Source organism: Polypterus senegalus, chromosome 4, assembly GCF_016835505.1.
Source record: "Polypterus senegalus isolate Bchr_013 chromosome 4, ASM1683550v1, whole genome shotgun sequence".
NCBI lineage: Eukaryota > Metazoa > Chordata > Cladistia > Polypteriformes > Polypteridae > Polypterus > Polypterus senegalus.
The window spans coordinates 207,758,335-207,776,838 of NC_053157.1; the positions used below are offsets into that span (position 1 = coordinate 207,758,335).

General features: G+C 36.4%; 1 protein-coding gene across 1 annotated transcript in view; it reads left to right on the forward strand.

Annotated features, from left to right (window-relative positions):
- The window catches only part of LOC120527936, a 131,434-nt gene that overhangs the window by 28,090 nt on the left and 84,840 nt on the right, over nt 1-18,504 (forward strand). Inside the window, exon 2 of the mRNA XM_039751908.1 lies at nt 12,578-13,068. Coding sequence (XP_039607842.1) covers nt 12,578-13,068 — 491 coding nt within the window. The remainder of the gene's footprint in view (nt 1-12,577; nt 13,069-18,504) is intronic.

Genomic DNA, 18,504 nt, shown 5'->3' on the forward strand with positions numbered 1-18,504 from the left:
AAGAAAAAAACTTTTAAGAAAGAGTGACATTATAGTTGTGTCTGCTTTAAAACATCAGTCTCTGTAAAAAGGGCAACTTTTTGCCCTTTCATGCTGATTTGCTCTATGCTTTGAGTAAATGTCAGCTTTTTCTAAGTGAATGTTTCCGAGTATTTTTAGGGCTCCACCATCTCTAGAGTTTGCCCTTTTTTCTGGGATTAAAGGGAACACCAAGAATGTATAATAAAAATAAAAACAGTTAAGTAACTATCTCATACATAGTTACACCTTAAGAAGTGCTTGCACAGTTTGAATTTCAGCATGGGTTTGCAGGTAGGTATCATGTCTGTTATTTAAAAGTCCTGCATGGTTTCACTTTAAGTGGGACAATAATAAAGGGTTTGCTTGTTTTATGCTATTATAGAATTAAGTTCTAAAAAGACTACTTGTTGAGACCAATTAACTGTCTGTTGAGTGAGTTGAGCAAGTGGCGAAATTATTTGTTTTGTAATATCATGCCATGTAAAGCCACTATAAAACAAGGGAAGATTTGCATTTATCCTTGCTTTATTATGAACTTGGCAACAGCTGTCCATCTAAACACTTATTTTCTGACTGGTGCATCCAGTAGATGATTGTCAGGAGTTTGTGCCAATCCCGCCAGCATTAGACACAAGATAAGAATTAGACCTTAGATGAGGGGGCACCAGTCTCTCATGCAACTGAATGCATGACTTTCCAAAATAAAATGTATATAATTATTGTGTCAAAATTTCCAAATTGGTCGAAACATTCCTAATTTTTTGAAGCACAAGACAAATCTCTCCAATCATACAACCTGCATAATCTCGGAGAGGTTGTGATTAGTGGGGTTACTGAAATTTAAATTCTTAATTACTGAAAACAAATCCGCAAACTCAATTTGTTCATTTGGTTTTTTGAAACCAAAGTAATATTTATTATTTTAATGATGCAAGAACAAATATAATGCCTATTCTAGTTGTGACAAATATCTGCAGTTGCAGTCAATCAATTTCATTGACTAATTCTGTAATAATACACAGGCATAAGTAACAGAAATATTGGATCACTTGAGTGAGGTGTCTTGACAACAACACAACAAAGACTGTTTTATGGGAATTTTGGAATATTAAAGCATCTGGTGTATGACATTTGAAATTTGAATTAGTTGGACTTGTGAGTTTGATATTACTCATCAATAAGTGTCATTAACTAGCTAATGTCTCTTCCATACAATGATTCATTGTCACAGCAGCAAATGTCATAAACATGACAAAGTGATCATCTGACAAATCTAATTTGAAAAGTGTGTTTTTATAAAAGTAGCTTTAAACAGTTTGTGCAGATTTAAATATTGTGTATATTTCATATTTACAAATTTAAGTGGCAAAGACATAACTGTTTAAATTTTTTAGTGTTTATTTTTTAATTAGTGGAGAGAAATATTATGTGAATAAATGTAGTACGTGAACATGACCAAATAAATTGGGTTGTCCGAGACCTCAAAAGAAAATTCTTCTTTTTTTGTTACTCTGATTGAAAAAAGTTAGCATTTATGTTGCTAAGGCACAGTTAAGAGGTCCTAAGTAAGCCCTTAGTTCACTTCTGTCTTAAAATGAGCTAGCATGACAGAATTTTGAGTCATAAAAATATAATTGTAGATGTCTAAAATGCAATAAGAATGATGCATTTATTTTCATAAAGGTTTCACATCAGATGTCCCTGATTTAAAAACTACATACATATCAATAGTGCTCAGTTGAGTACACAGTATCACAGAGTACATTTTAGAGATCTCTGATTTGCTTGCTCACTGATCATTATTAAATTGTAGAAAAATTCCATTTTAACTAGTCTGCTAGTCAAAAATATTTTGTACATTCATACATACACTCTCATTCCCACTTTGTCTAATTCAGAATTTTGGCAGATCACATTCCATCCAGATAATTCAGAACATAAGGTAAGAAACCCCTGGATGGGGTGGCAATCCATTATAGCAAATTCACTCTCACTTGCACTTATAATGGGGCCAGTTAATATTCCCACAAAAACCTAACTTGCATTCTGATTGTCAAAATTTGATTATTATACTGGTTAAAAAATGCATTAAACATAGGAAACAAGAAATTTGACAAACGAGGAGACCCTTCAGTCCATCAGGCCTGTTTATTTAGCTAATAGCTAAGCTGTCTCAATATCTGTTCCAGATTTTTCTTAATTGTTGTCAAGATTTCTACATCAACTGCATGTCTCTTTAATTTGTTCCAGATTCCCACAACTCTTTGCGTGAAGAATTGCTTGCTGGCTTCAGTTTTAAATGCACTTCCCCTTAATTTCCACTAATGTCCTTGAGTATGTGATTCACCCTTAAGCCGAAAAAATGTTGCTGAATCTACTTTACCAGTGCCTTTGCAGGAGTTTAAATACCTGGATTAGGTCTCCACACAGTCTCCTCAGCTTGAGACTTAAAGGGTTTAATTCTCTGAGTCTGTCAGTATATAGGACATGTCCTTAAGTCCTGAGATGCACTTGGTTGCTCTCCTCTGCACAGCATCAAGTGCTGCTATATCTTTCTTGTGACATAGTGATCAGAACTGCACACAATACTCCAGATTTTGTCTTACTAGTACATTATATACACTGTGAGTGGAAAAAAAACACACCAAAATGTTTTTCATCACATCTTCAACAATAGTCGGCCGATTTTGATAAAATTTGGAACATTGTATAAACTTGTGAGTAATTAATACAACTGTTGTTGGAAAACATATTACATACACTTTGTATCAAACATTAAGTAAATCAGCTGCCTATTGTTGAAGATGTGATGAAAAACATTTTGGTGTGTTTTTTTTCCACTCACAGTGTAGTTTGAGTGTAATGCGATTTGATTTATATTGAACAACTTACCATGTGAGTTTGCCCCTGTACTAAAAGAGGAAGGCATTAGTAGCTAAGGTACAATCAGCAATAGAAGAGAAATCTGTTAAGTGTCACAGTTTGCAAGCTACCCTGCATGGTCTAAAGATAGATGTGAAGCAATAGCATTTTAATTCGTTATAGTATAACTTGATTAAATTAATCACAATTAATAAAACAGCAAGATATCCTGTCCCAAGAATAAAAAATGTGAATCTCAACCACACATTTAAATATCCTTCAGTTGCTTTTTATTTAATTACTTGCAGTTTTCCTTGCCATGAAACGGCTTGAAAATGAAAAATTGGCTTGTAACACACTCCAAACCAAGTGTCATTGCCAAAGTGCGGGCTTCTTTAAAGATTAAGTTGTATGAATACTTAGTTAAAACGGAAGCATTCATAGAAGAGGAACAGTTAGGAGCTTGTAAGTGTCAGCTGCAGGAACAACAAGAAAAGAGACAGATGCAACTTGTAAGAGCTGGAGTTTTTGAAGCGGCTGCTGAACTGTGTTATTTAGAGCCACGTGGTCAGATTAAAACTAAAACCCTAATCAAACAGAACAGCACTCAAAATAACACTGGGATTTTCACTGAACCTTTGGTGAAAATGATATCCAACTGGAATATTAGAAGAAGATCCACCCAAAAATTATATACAGGTCAAATTCCATTAGAACAAAGTACTGTAGATTGGAAAAATAGTTTTAATAGAGACTTCATTATAATGGAATTGGAACGTAGCGCGGTATTTCGGCATGTGCAGTTTTCAAAGCTGACTGCAGAATGAAGAACTCGATGGCAACATCTTTTTTCTTTGTCCTACCATCAATAGCAAGGAAATGAAGGTGACATTCATAAAAAAGCATTGTTGGATGTGTAATTTTGCTAGCAAAAAATTAAAAGATTTCATAGGGTAAAATCTTGGTGAATTAATACAACATTTTGGAAACTCTGAATAGCATAAACAAAGGGAAACTCAGAAGTCGGCACTTTTGCTGAAATGCTGGTCAAAAATGAATCCCTAGTCTGATAAATGTGCTAGGCAAAATCAAACCTTACCTCCAGAAACCCAGAAATAAGCAAAGGAGTCTAACTGCAGGCAAAGTTACATAAATGTGCAATCTAATTGCCTGTTCAGCAGAGCTCATGTATGGAAGAAAATGCATCTTTTGCTGCTTTCTTATGAAAATTACTTTGCAGCAATGAGTTTTGCAGATAAAGTGGATGGACTTCATCTTAATGAGTTATTTTTTTTACATTAGTTGTATAGTAAATTGGCCAAAATTGAAAAAAAATGAGTTAAAATTAGAATTTTATTGAAATTGAGTTTGTTCTAATGGAATTTCAGCTGTGTGTTTTTTTTTTTTTTTTTTTTTTTATATATTGTGCTTACCCCATATAGTTTGTAGTTATGACTAAGGAAAATATTTAAAAATGTTTTGAAGAAGGTGGTTAACGGTTTATGATCAAATAGGTGCCTGTGGTGACCAATGCTGGATGACAGTAAACAATAAAAGAAATGCCTATGAAAAAAGTCATGTTACTTCTGTTGTTTGATCCATTCAGTATGTCAAGTCATCCAGTCGTATTCTCAGAACAGCATAAACACATGTATTTTTACTGAAATATTGCTAAATAAACCTCTTGTGGGTAGCACTGTTGTGAATGGCAATCGAATGTGCTTAAATGCGAATGACCATTTGAATTGAATTGAAGCTGCTCAAGTGAATTGGCCTTCTGCCTATTAAAATAATACAATTCTTTCTCAGATATCACTGCAAACTACATGGGGTAAGTATAGCATATAAAATAAATTCTGGGTGGAGTATTCCTTTAATCCTGCTAAAATTACTACTTCTAATGGAAATCTTGGAGCCTTGGAGTAGTGGGATTACTGCCAGCTTCAGTCTTTGGTCTCCTGGTCACCATGAGGTGGATATACCACCACTAAAATATACTGTACTAATAAGTCGGTGACTTTGCTTTTGTCACTCTTTAGAATTACAGAATGAGCCAGACAGATATGTCAGGTTGACATATTAGGGAACATATTATTTGTACATATGTAACACTAAAATGATGATGTGATGACTGTTGCTGTAAGACTTTTGTGCCCATCAAAATGATTTTAGAAAATGAGAGTAGTAAAACCATGAGAGAATGATATATATCTTATGATTGGCTGCTCTGCCAACTGCATATGTGAGCGTCATCTACGGAATTAGTTGTGCTTGTTATTCAGATATGACTTACAGAAGTGCAACACTTAAGGTGATGATTGCTTGCAGTTACCAATGCAGTCTTTATTGGAGTTTGATTGCCATGATCTGGTGGTGGATTATTGTTGACTATAAATCCATCTCTTCTGGGGCTAATGATCATTGGTTCACATTGCTTTCCAGACAAGGTTTTCTAGAAGCATAATACCAGAGCAATGTGTATGTTCATGTGGGTGCAAAGATACTTTGTAGTCAATTGTCAGTTGCCACCTTCTTGGTAGTGATGCTTTGACTGTATTTTATGGCAATCCTGCCATCTGTTACACATACTTTTGAAGCAGGGCTACTTGGTGCCAATATTTCAAAGTGTTAATGATAGACCTGTCAATTCAGCCATTTACTGTAAGTGTGTGTGTGTGTGTGTGATGAAACATGTCTCTGGACAGCTGTGTCCTTATGTCATGTGTGACACATTCTGAATCCATGTTGTGCCACTTTAATGTCTTTCTAATTCAGTTTAGTAAATCATTCCTTACTTGTGTCTCATCTTTTTTGCATACCAGTGTTCATGCAAATTGAACCAATACTTCCGGCTACAGTTAGTTTTTCATGTCTCAGTGCGTATTTTATGTCTGCATTTGTAAAATCCTTGCACAGGTTTTTATAAGGTCAAGTGTTGTATCCAGCTTATTAATTTAGTTTTTTTTTTGTTTTGTTTTTGTTAAAGGTTTTTCAACTGTTCACAATAAAAGCTAGTTTTAGTTGTAGTGGAATGCAAATGGTTTTCCTGAAATATTTTTAAAGGTTTTATTCTTGTCTGTGTGTCACTTCTTTTTGATCCTTCTGAAAAGTATCAAACATTCATTGTTTTAAGGCATATGTTTAAGTAACTCCAGTGTTTTTAAAAAAAAACTTTACCCAAGTCCTTAGACCCCTTCCTTATTCCATCATTTACATTATATTAAAATTCAAAGGTTAGCTTCCTGGAACTTTATTTAAAAATTAATCTTTTCTAAGAAAAGCTTTGGAAATTTTAGATCATGAGGACTTCACCCAATTATGGGAATTCAAATTTTCTGGAGTGTTTGCTTTTTGTCTTGGTTGTCTGTCTAGTGTGCTGTTACATTTCTGGTTTGCAGCTGGCTGGAAACACTCTTCAAATAAATAAGTTGTCATGTATGGATGCTGTCCTGGTATGCATATTTAAAATTTCATTCATGTTCCTTTTTTAGCTTTTAGTCAACTTTTCACCTAGATAATGTGACTGGTGTGTTGGCCAAGACTGCATGATAAGCTGTAAGTGATTTGGAAGCAATGTTTGGCATATCTTGAGTAAGGGAAGGGCATTTTTGTGTTTGTAATGTCATTCTCTTTTGTTCTGCTAAGCATCAAGTGTTAAACTTGTAATGGTAAGACTGTGAGAAACTTCCCAGGTAGTGGTGATAAGGGAAGTGTTTCTATATTAGAATAACAGGTTTTCACATTTTTGAAAAGTTTATTTTGTCCTAGTTTGCATAGTTTGGAGTCAGAAATGTTTATTATTAGGTGCATAGTTAACAGTGTCTTTAGTTGTATACAATTTGGAGTTCAGTGTTGGTTTGTTAATTATTTGTAGTGTACAACATTCAAAGCAATATAATACTTTTAGTGTGGTCCTTATTCAGGAGAATTGTTTTCAAATTTTAATATTCACATACAATATTCTTCATGCGTGTAGCTTGTTTAAAACTTTTCTATTAGACCACACTACTTTCTTTAATTTAATGGGTCCCTATCTCACTTCAAAATTTCCCTATCTAAGCTTTAACACATTAAACAGCTTCTAGTTTCAGGATGTATACATGTTTTGATTTAGCTTTCAAGGATGTTCCATCAATTCTGGTAATTAAATCAAGACTTAAAAACCTTTTTAGTGCAGCATATGTATTATTAACATACTGATGCAAAAGTATGTGATGCATTTATGCAGTTTGTACTTATTGTGCTTAAGGCTGTTTTCTGTCTTCTTGGATCAGCTTAATTTTTTTGTTTTTGTGGATTGCTAAGCTCCTCTTCGGGGTCTGATCATGTAATATTTCACTGTTATGGCAAAATAGCAGATTGTTGATTCAACATAATTTTTGTCTAGTGAAAAATTTGACCTAATCAGCCATTTCACATTTAACAATGAGGCAATAGACATTTGCAAGTTACTCATGGCTGTGTTTAGTTTGAGTGGTTTAGTCGGCCATTTATTTTATCTCTGCCCAATGATTTTGATCAAGTGGTACATAGCTCCGAGATTTGTACTGCTGCCTTTGGCTTCAGGACACTGGGTTCAAATCCAGGCACTTAAATGGTTTTCTCAGATTTGCTGCCTGCTTGTTTTTTTTGTCTGAGTACCCACATTTTCTTATGTTATCACAAAGACTTGCAAGAAAAGACAAAAAAACCAAAAAAACCCCAGTCAATTCACAACTGCATGTCTGCCATGCACACTGTTTGTGTGAGTGTGTATTTGTATATATTTGCAGTGCCTATAAAAAGTAGTTGGAAGTTTTCACATTTTATTATTGTACAACACTGAATTGCAGTGAATTCAGTCTGGCTTTTGTGACTCTGATCCACTCAAAAAGACTTGTTAATATCAAATAGAAAAACAGATCTCTGCAAAGTGGTCTAATCTAATTGCAAACACAAAATAATTGATCTCCAAAGTATTCACCCCCTTTAATATGACATACCTAAATCATTGCTGGTGCAGGCAGTTGGTTTTACAAGTTACATAATTAGTTACTTGGAGATCCCCTGCCTGTTGTCAGGGGATTTCAGTTGATTGTAGTATGAATGCCAGCTTCTGTAGCTGAGGATTGGACTGCCAAGGTCCCCGCCCTCGGCCACCACCCAACGCACACTGCACCCGACCTACTTGGCCCCTCCCATAGGAGGTGAGCCCATGGGAAGGGGGACCCACGTTGCCTCTTTGGGCTGTGCCCAGCCGAGCTCCATGGGTACAGGCCCGGCCACCAGGTGCTCGCCATCGAGCCCCACCTCCAGGCCTGGCTTTAGAGGGGTGCCCCGGTGACCCATGTCCGGGCGAGGGAAAATGCTGTCCAAATTTTTTATTCATCATAGAAGGTCTATTGAACTGCTCTTTGTCTCATCCCTCACGTAGGACTAGTTTGCCTTGGGAGGCCCTACCATAGGCATAAAGCCCCGGACAACAGAGTTCCTAGGATCATTGGGACACGCAAACCCCTCCACCATGATAAGGTGGCGGTTCGAGGAGGGAGGCCCCGCAGAAGACCCAGGACCCCCTGGAGGGATTATGTCTCCCAGCTGGCCTGGGAATGCCTTGGGATTCTACCGGAAGAGCTAGAAGAAGTGGCTGTGGAGAGGGAAGTCTGGGCCCCTCTGCTCAAGCTGCTGCCCCCACAACACGACCTCAGATAAGCAGAAGAGGATGGATAGATGGATTTAGTATGAATGCACCTTATCTTAAAGGTCCAGTTTGTGGCAAGTCAGTATGGTGGCCTACCCTACACAACAAACACAAGAGAACACTCCAAGAAACTCTGTGAATAGTTGATTTAAAATCACAAATCAGGGCACAAAGACAAGAAAATATCCAAGTCATTTTACATCCATTGGAGTCTAGTGAAATCAATAGTGTACACACAATAACTGTTCTTTGGGTGCTTCACTAATCACAGATTTATGGTAAAATGGCAATTAGAAAGCCACTGTTTATATAATAAAAAAAACACACACACACATGCACATGGTACCTAGGCTAGAGTTTGCTAGAAGGGATATGGGACACTCTGAAGTTTATCAGACATATGCTAAACATCTCACATTATCAAAAACAGACCACGCATACTGCATGGGATTGTGCTGGTAGCATCATACTGTGACGATACTTTGCTGTAGTAGACCCTAGGAGGCTTGTGAGGGTAGAGGATAAACTGAATATTGCAAATTACAGGGAAATCCTGGAGGAAAACTTCATGTAATCTGCAAGTAATCTGTGCCTTTTTAGAAGATTTGTTTTCCAGCAAGACAACCCCAAGCGTAAAACAAAATTTTCAGAGGAATGGCTTAAAATCATCAATGTTAATATCCTGTAGTGGCCAATTCAGAGTCAAGATCCTAATCCAAATGACAATGTGTTTGTTGGACTCTTAAAAGGCTGTTCATTCACATTCCCTTTGCAACCTGACAGAGCTTGAGCAGTTTTGCAAAGAATGGGGAAAAATTGCACACGTGCACCCAGATTGGCTTAAAGTGGGTGAGTATTTATGCAGCCAGTTATTTTATCTTTTGTTTATGTAATTAATTTAGACTAATTTACAGAGGTCTGTTTTCACCTTGACATTTAAGAATCTTTTTCTATTGATTAATGTCAAAGAAGCCAAGTTAAATCCACTATAATTCAATATTGTATAATAATAAAATGTGAAAACTTTAAAATGAGAGCTGACTCAATCTTTTCCCATATCAAGGTCGTCTTGTGCTACAGTAGATGTAGCTTTATAAATGAAGCTCCCCCTGTGATATAGGAGGTGTAGCTTTAAATATCAAGAATGTGAGTATCAGGAACGTCGTGAGAGTACTGTCATTGGACTACATGAAGGCTTAGGTACACCAATACATTTAGGTGTTGATGTTTTGGTACCGGTATTTATAATCTGAGAGATTGGTCCACACTTCATTATAATCTGAAAGACTTGTATATTGCTATTAATCCCTCCTTTAAGATGCTGAGACTGCACCAGTATACCAGAGACAAAATACATTTGTCTGCTGAAAAAAAGATGTGCTCCTGCATAATGAGAGTTTTTTTTTCAGGTGTGATAACATCTTCCATTTTTATTTGGTACAGTACTACAAATATGAAATAATCCCAGTTACACTCACTAACCTGTGTATTGGTTTCTGTCATCTAAAATTAATCTGCCTTTTTTATTTCTCTTTCTTCACAAAAATTGTGAAAATGCAAAGTATGAAAAGTCTGAGTTAAGCTTGTACTGTAGGTCAGATGACAGGATGCGTTTGAGAGAAATTATCTAGGGCAACACTTCCCAAGTGTCATGTAGTACCAGAAATGAAGTGTCTGCACAGTATAGAAGTTAAGGGGCCTAAGCAATACATTTTGAGAGATTTACTCAAATTATTTCTTTTGATGTCAAGAATAAAAGACTATTTTAAGATATGTGGTTCATTTTCTCCCTTTGTGCACGTCTAGCTATATAATATAATATATAATGTATACTGTGTATGTACTGTGTACATTTTTTTATGATCTGATTTGGAAAATAAATAAGGTGCTTAATTTTGCAAATAATACCAAACTTGTTGGAATATCAGGTAATCTACAATTAGTCAAATCATTATAAAGTGACTTGGATAGCTATTGGGCTTGGGCAGGTTTGTGGCAGATGAAATCTAATGTAAGTGAATGTACTTGCATTGGGAAGTATAAATGTTAGATTTGAATTCACATTAGAAGGTCTGAAATGTGCAGGTACTCCTTATAAGAATGATCTTGGAGTCACAGTAGACTCCTCATTGTGTACCTTCAGGCAATGTACAGAACCCATTAACAAGGCTAACAGAATGTTAGGTTATATAGAACAATTTAGCAACTGCAAGTCAAAGAAGGTTGTGCTTAAGCTTTATAAAGCACTGGTGAAACCTCACCTAGAGTATAATGTGCAGTTTTGGAGTCCAGGCTATACAAAAGACAAAGCAGCGCTAGAAAAAGTCCAGAGAAGAGAGACTAGGCTGACTCCAGGACTGCAGGGGGGTGAACTGTGAGAGGAGGTTGAAAGAGTTGAACATTTTCAGTTTAAGCAAGCAGAGATTAAGAGGTGACATGATTGAATGTAAAAAAGTGTAAAAGGAATTAGTACAGTGAATTTAGGACATTACTTTAAAGTGAGTTCAGCAGGAACTGTATGATGCAGTTTGAAATTTGTTAAGGGTAAATTTCATACAAATGTTAGAAAGGTTTTTTACTCGCACAGAAAAGCATAAACTCATGAAATAAATAGCAAAGTACAGGGTGGCCCACAAATAAAGTGGCCCACCTCCACTGAGATGATTGCATTATGTGGGGAAGAGAAAAATGATCAAATTTGATACTCACATTTACAGAAGATGCTGAAAGTGATCTCCTTGTGCGTCAGTACATCTCTGTGCCCGTTTCACCATGTTCATGTACACTCTTTGCAACGTCATGGGATCAATTCTCTGTATCGTATTTTCAATGTGAACTTCAGTTCATTTACAGTCCGTGGATTTGTCTCCTTCACGCAGCTCTTTAAATGACCCCACAAGAAATAGTCGCACGTTGTGAAGTCAGACGATCGTGGTGGCCATAAACCCTTGCTATCTGGCGGCAGACAAGATAGGAGTCGTCTAAGTGGAGGCGGGCCACTTTTTCATGGGCCACCCTGTATTATGATAGAGAGTAGCACTTTAGGGACCTTCAAAACTCGACTTGATGTTATTTTGGAGAAATTAGGTGGATAGGATTGGAAATCTTTGTTGAGCTGAATGGCCTGTTTTCAATAAAATACTTCTAAAGTTTTAATGCAATGTTTGAATGCAATTAGCTTTAAGCCTGTTAATGATACCAGTCATTTACCTTTAAAGTGATGTGTCCCAGTTAGGGCCGGGTGAAGGGGGTAGAGTTTTTCCAATTACTTTCTACCCTGGCACTATGAATGGGAGTAGTATTATTCAGGTCCACACTTCCTTTTAAACAATTCTGAAATTCTTAAACTGCAAAAATCTAAAATTATTTTTGAAAATACCGCTTTTTTAGGAGTCAAATGTAACCTGATGCCGGTGATGTAAAATGATGTGAGTATCATAAGTTACAAATAGTGAAATTAAACACTTTACGGGTCATGGTGTCATTTTTTGGAAGTAGATCTGAATAGTTTTAGTAGTACTTCAGTTTTTATCCTTGACATAGGTCTAGTGATAGCAAAATACTGTTAAGAATGACAGAAAAATTGTGAAATTACCTTTTTTTCCATTATATTAAACATGGAAATCAAAATGAGTAGTTTCAAATATGCCATATAGTGCTAGCATTCTGCTATCTATTCTATGCTATCTATGTATAGTCTATTAAAAGGTACATGTGAAATACAAAAGAATGATTTTATATTTGCATTAAATTATAACAGCCAAGGCTGAAATATAGGTGGAAAAAATGCATTGTTTTAGAAAATGCAAATATAGTACATAAGTAAAAATGCAGGTAATAATGTCAGCACAGAAGTTTAATTTATTCTGTTCATTGTAAATATTCCTAATGTTTGTCATTCCATATTCCAAAATATCTATTATTTTAGATAAGGAATTGGGAATATATGCTAGTTTTATTTTGCTCCTTTGTTGAATTCTTTGTTTATAATCTTCATTTTATTTTTTCCCTCAGGTGGTTTAAGTTACATTCTAAGGTTGGGAAAAAGGAGAAGGAGCGAGGGGAGATTCAAGTGACTATTCAGTTCACACGCAACAACCTGACTGCCAGCATGTATGACCTCTCCATTAAAGACAAGCCCCGGTCTACTTTAGGGAAGCTCAAGGACAAGATGAAGGGCAAAAAGAGTACAGAGTCTTCATCTGCAATAGTGCCTAGTGCCATTGGAGCTCTCTCTGGCAAAGGGGGTAGGGAAATAGATGAAGATGATGAAGAAGACGATGAGCAGCATGAAGAAGGCAGGCGAAGCAAAGTCAAAGGGTTCTTCAAGAAGCCGAGGCTGCGCAAGTCATCAGATACCCATTCTAATGCATCAGTTGCCTCCACGAACAGCGTCTCATCCTCTCCAGGGGGAAGCCTCAGTCCAACCGCTGGGATCAGCGTGGTAGTGTCAGATCTGTCCAATTCACCAAGCTTGAGCAGCAACCTAACTGTTGACAGTCCAAGTAAGTGTACTTCAGGCGAGCAATGTGCATGTGATATGTAACTAGAGTGCCTTTGAAGCCAGTAAAATAAAAGGGGTAAATGATACTGGTTTTAAACATATAGGATTAAGTTTTAATAAGTGAAGCTGACAAATGCTAAATGCATTATACCATTTTTAAAATATATTTTAACCACATTGTGAAAAAGTATATAGATATTCAGAAAACAATTTTAAAAAGTAGAGAAATTAATTGAACGAAATGCCACACCCTTGTTTTAGTTTTTGGTAGCATTTTGATTTGCAGCAGTTACTGTCTGTTAGTATATGGGTCTCTACCATTGAAGCAGCTGATTGGCTATTTTTGGCAGATGTCTGTTTCAACACAATTATTCATTGCCTGCAATCACCAAGTCATTCCACTGATTTGTTATTAGTGCCTGGGCCAGTTAAGGATATCTATTTTTTGCCTCTCCACTGCTAGTTTTGCTATGCACTAAGTACAGTTTTCATCAAAAGGATAGACAACATTCTCCTTTTGAGCTTTTCTTTTCAAAGGGCAGCATTTGCTCTTCAAAAAATCTATGTATAGATTTTTTCCTTTTTTCTGTTCTTTCCTAGCAAGGATCACTTTACCACAAAACAGTGGATTTAAAATGTCAACGGCTGTAAAGTTAGTCAGCATTTTTTTGTTAGTGTTTTTTAGCATTCTGCTTGCCATTTACCTATGCATACCACCATTGCCTAGAGCTCTGCATGCTGTCAAGACACACACACATACTAGTCAGCTTTTGTCATAAATGTCTGTGGGTCCTCCAGAATTGCCATTGGGTACAAGGTATTGTCATGGCAATGCCATCCATTTTGAAAGGACAGTCGCACCTCAAGTATTATGTTCACAAACTCATTAATGGGGGCATCAGAATGATTTTTATTATTCTTCTGATCTGTGCCATTCCACAACTTCATTGCCTGTAGGTCTTTTAGCACCCCTTGTTGCCTGTAGTTGATGCTTTACTTTGAGATGCACTAAATAGCAGAGTTATCCCACATTAACAGTTACTCTGAAACTAAAATCCATACAGTTGAATGTGAACTTGTAGAATCCAGGTAGCTTACTATATGACTTGCAAGATAATTGCATATACAGTACCAGAGTGAGCTTGCAGGTGCTTGTTGGCAAAGGAATACTCCACCAAATGTTTTTTGTATGTTGCTTACGCCATGCAGTTTGTTGGGAGGGCAATGCAATTTCATGTTTTTATGCAAAAGTGAGATAATATTTTTCCTGATATAACTGGTATCTATAATGACCAACACTAGAAAACAGCAAATGTTATGAAAAACGTCCATGAAAAAGTTCCTCATGTTACTTGTGGCTCAGATGCAAACAAGAATTTGAATGGAAGGCAGTTATGTGGTCTAAGTAAAATATAAATAAAATTTCATTTTTGGATGGAGAATTCCTCCTAGATTAGTGTACATTCACCCCCCACTTTGTATCTGTTGTGACCACAATGGGGTGCCACTGAGCGCTAAACCTTAGACACGATGTTGCCGAGCACAATTCTGGGTTCAAATAAAAAGGGTGTTTTTTTTTTTCACCAACACGTTTTAAAGACAAACACCAGCCAAACACTCCAAAGAAACAGATTTTTTTCCTCCTTTCACCTCCAGTTGAGTGCCACCTGCTGCCTCCTGACTCATTTAAGTGAGGCAGTGGGCTCTCTTTTAAAGTCAACCTGGGAACTGCTTCCGGTCTTCTGTCCAAATTGTCTGGAGCACTTTCCTGTCCTGCGGAAACTAGAGCAGTCCTCTCCCGGCATTGCCTTCTGGTGGTCCCCAAAGACTCCGACAGGGTGCGTTTGCCCCTGTGGGTGTCCTAATTGAGATCATCCCTGAGAAACACTGCCATCTGTCCTGTGGGGGAATGACCTATCTCCTGGTAAGCCCATTTGCCTTTCCTTACATTATTGCCTCTTGGCCAAGTATAAATCCTTCCTTTATCCCGGCCAGGATGCCTGTCACTTCTTCCTGGCACCCAAAGTATTATTATTAATTAATTTTTGGAATTTGTGCACTTTTCTCTTGAAGGTTATTACCATGTTATTCAGCATATGTAAATTTTAGACTCATGCCAAAAATGTGAATGTTTTTTGAAAGGTTTTCAAAATGTTTTCAGGCACATTTTGAAGTGGTAGAAGAAGTTTACCCAGTGTTTCATTGTGTAATCATCTCTAAATTTCAGTTTACTTATTTGATGTGCAATTTTCATATGGTTGTTAAGGTAGCATATGCTTTCCATTGCCTCACTTCCTTTAATTGGATCTCTTAGATCACCTCTATGTTTTTCCAAGTATTGCACTGCTGATTCTTGAAATGTTTTCCTATCATACAAAAGCTACACTTTCAAATAATCATTCAAATAAATAGATCAGTATGTATGTAAGTGGTAGAGCCTTAATTAGCAGTGGAAAAAAAGTATAAAATTGGCACCTCCACTGTTTACTCTGGTCTGGCTAATGATTTATTAATAATCACATTTCTTACAAGGATATTTGGAAAGTAGGCAGCTGCTATTAAGTGTGCATAATGTATTCAGTTGAGCACCCCAATTTCACTTTCCAGTCTGTCATTTATATTGTAAATTAAAGTGTAATCTGTAATTTAAACAGATTATTAATAAGCATATTTTTGCTGGGTTTCTGTAGTACACTGTAAATTAAAATGTACTGTAACTGTTAAGACAGGCTTACAAGTATTATAAATGGATAACCTAATATTCTCAAACCTGCTTAATCCAATTTCAGGGTCATAAAGTCCCAGAACCTATCCCAGCAGCATCTAGTGCAAGGAAGGATACAGCCCTGGACACAAATTCAGTTTATCTTAGCACACACATAGGGCCAATTTAAAGTTACCAAATATCCACATTATCCTCATGTTTTTGTTTTATTTTATTAATACTCTGAAAAAGCAAAACTCAGCATGATACAGCATGTTTTGAATGATTTTGACATATCTGCCAGGTCTTTTGCTTGTACTTACTTGCTAAATAGTTTGAAGCATGCTTATTTTTGCCGCCTTCAGGAAATATTGCGCAAGTTTAACATCGGTATCAAAATTAAACTCCCTTCCACACATCCCCTTCTGTTTTTCTGCCATCAGCAGAAGATCAATTTTAAGTCACATGACAATGCTTAGATATCTTAACCTACCCAAATTCTATTGCACTGTTTAAGCAGTCTGCATGTTATGAAAGATATTATAAGCCTTTTTACCATGACATAAAAAAATTAATATGTCATATTTCAAGAGTTTCATTTTTAATGATAATCTATTGCTGTCTATAGCATAGTTAGTAAGACGTTTATCGAATGTGAGCTGCTTTATTTTAGGATCCAAACTTTTAAAGACTTGGGATCCTCATCAACATTGTCTTTGAATGAACTGAATTGAAGCAATAATGTAGGCTTACTGGATGGCCATCATTTGAAAACAGCAACAGATTTCTAGATTGAGAATCAGGTTCCAAAAAATGACGGGAAAAGACAGCCTTAGAATTGAAGGATTCCCACTGGTAAGGTTTATAATAAACAACCTTAGTTATTCTGAAATTGTTAAAAAATCAGAAATTTAATTTCTGTTGTAGTCTTTAAAGATATTTCAGCCTTGGTAACTGACTATATTCTGAATCTGCAAGTAAAAACTTCTTTAACCTAGTCAGTGGAGTGTTCCCGCTAAGTATTCATTTGCAAGTCCAAATGTACTTTATACTGAATAATTCATAAGTACACATAGTACGTGTCAGCCATTTTCCCCCCTTCCCCTTTTTAACTCATGTGCTGATTCTTTCACTGACCTACATTGTATAGAGACCAGACTATTACAAGCACTGCGTAGCATGTAGGCTTGCAATACTGATGAAGATGTCTATAGAAATTGGTCTGCCTGGTACTGGAATCCACTTGGCTTGATGGGATGCTACTCAGTTTGCCGTACTTATGCCTGCCTTTGTAAAATCATCCAAGAATGTACAAAATTGGTGGATTCTATGCCAAATAGCAACCAGATACTTCTCAAGAGTCAAGGAGGTCATATCCTATACTGATGTGAGCTTATGAATATTATTCAGAATAAAAAAATGAGTAAGACTGATTTTTTTTGTTTTCAGAGTCTGTTTTAATTAATTTAACGGTATAAGAAACTTGACACTGTGTCAACTTGTTACCCGTGTTTTTGTTATGGCCACAGTAATTTATTTCTTCTTTCAATTCTATGACCGGACCAGTTCATTTATGTTTCCCGAATATGCCCAACAAGCCATGTTCAAAATAATAAAAAAATATATGCAGAAGCCCCCTGCTTTGTTACTAATGCTTCTGTGGTTGACTTTTGCACTCTGCAACGCTCTAACGGACCAAGGAACTGAACTGAAGGATAAACAAAAGATTATTGTTTTTTATAGAACATATCCAAGGTGAAGTAATAATGATGGAATGTGTAATTATTACTGCATGTAAAATGATTTAATATTTTTAAGTTTGCAGTATGTATAGTAGTAAAATAAAATGATCAAACATTCATTAACTGCACATGTGGCAGTAAATGTATATTTCAGAAATTCTGGTATAAAGGGTGTAACAAAGGACATGGATTGGCTGGCATCCTGACTGGGATGGATGGTTCCTTACTCATTTGGGAGCCCATCATAATGGATGGTTCCCATGGATGGATTGGTGTTCCTTTTCTGGGTCAGGATAATATTATAATGGAAAGGTGGAACTCCTTCCCCAACACAGTGGATGGTACTGTTCCTCAGGTGAGTCTTTCATGTGAACATTTGCAGGGCTGCATAGAAGTTGTAGTTCCAATGGGTAACCCCGCTCTGTTTCTTGGGAGTTGCAGTGAGGAGGCTTTCATGATTTAAGATGGTTCTGCCATATCCGGAAGTGTTTCCTAGTTACAATATTGTGGCACCAGGAGTACTTCCAGATCTGGCATAAAAGAAGCATCTGAACCTCATCCAGACAACTTGGAGTTGAGAGAGAAGGGGGAGAAAACTTGTCTGGGGAGAAGGGGATGAGGAACAGTGATAAAATTAAAAATTATAACGTTGTTGTCTGAAGGGCTTGGAGAGATGCATAGGTGACACTTCTACAAGGGAAATATTTTTCCTAATGTTATTGTATGGTCAAATGCTATATTTTGCACATGGGCAAGTTTCCCAGAAAATAAAAATCTTGAATCTTTTAAATCAGTATACTTTTATTTAAAATTCATTGTTTATATAAAATTATATTTTTTTGCCAACTTATGCACATATTTATTCACAGATTCAAAGATTTATAGCAAGAGTTAAAGGCCAATCTTAGCAGTATGTTTCCATACAGTAAACCATGTATGCATTTTTTTTTTCTTCAGATGGGTTAAATTAAAAGAACTAATAAATCCAGTT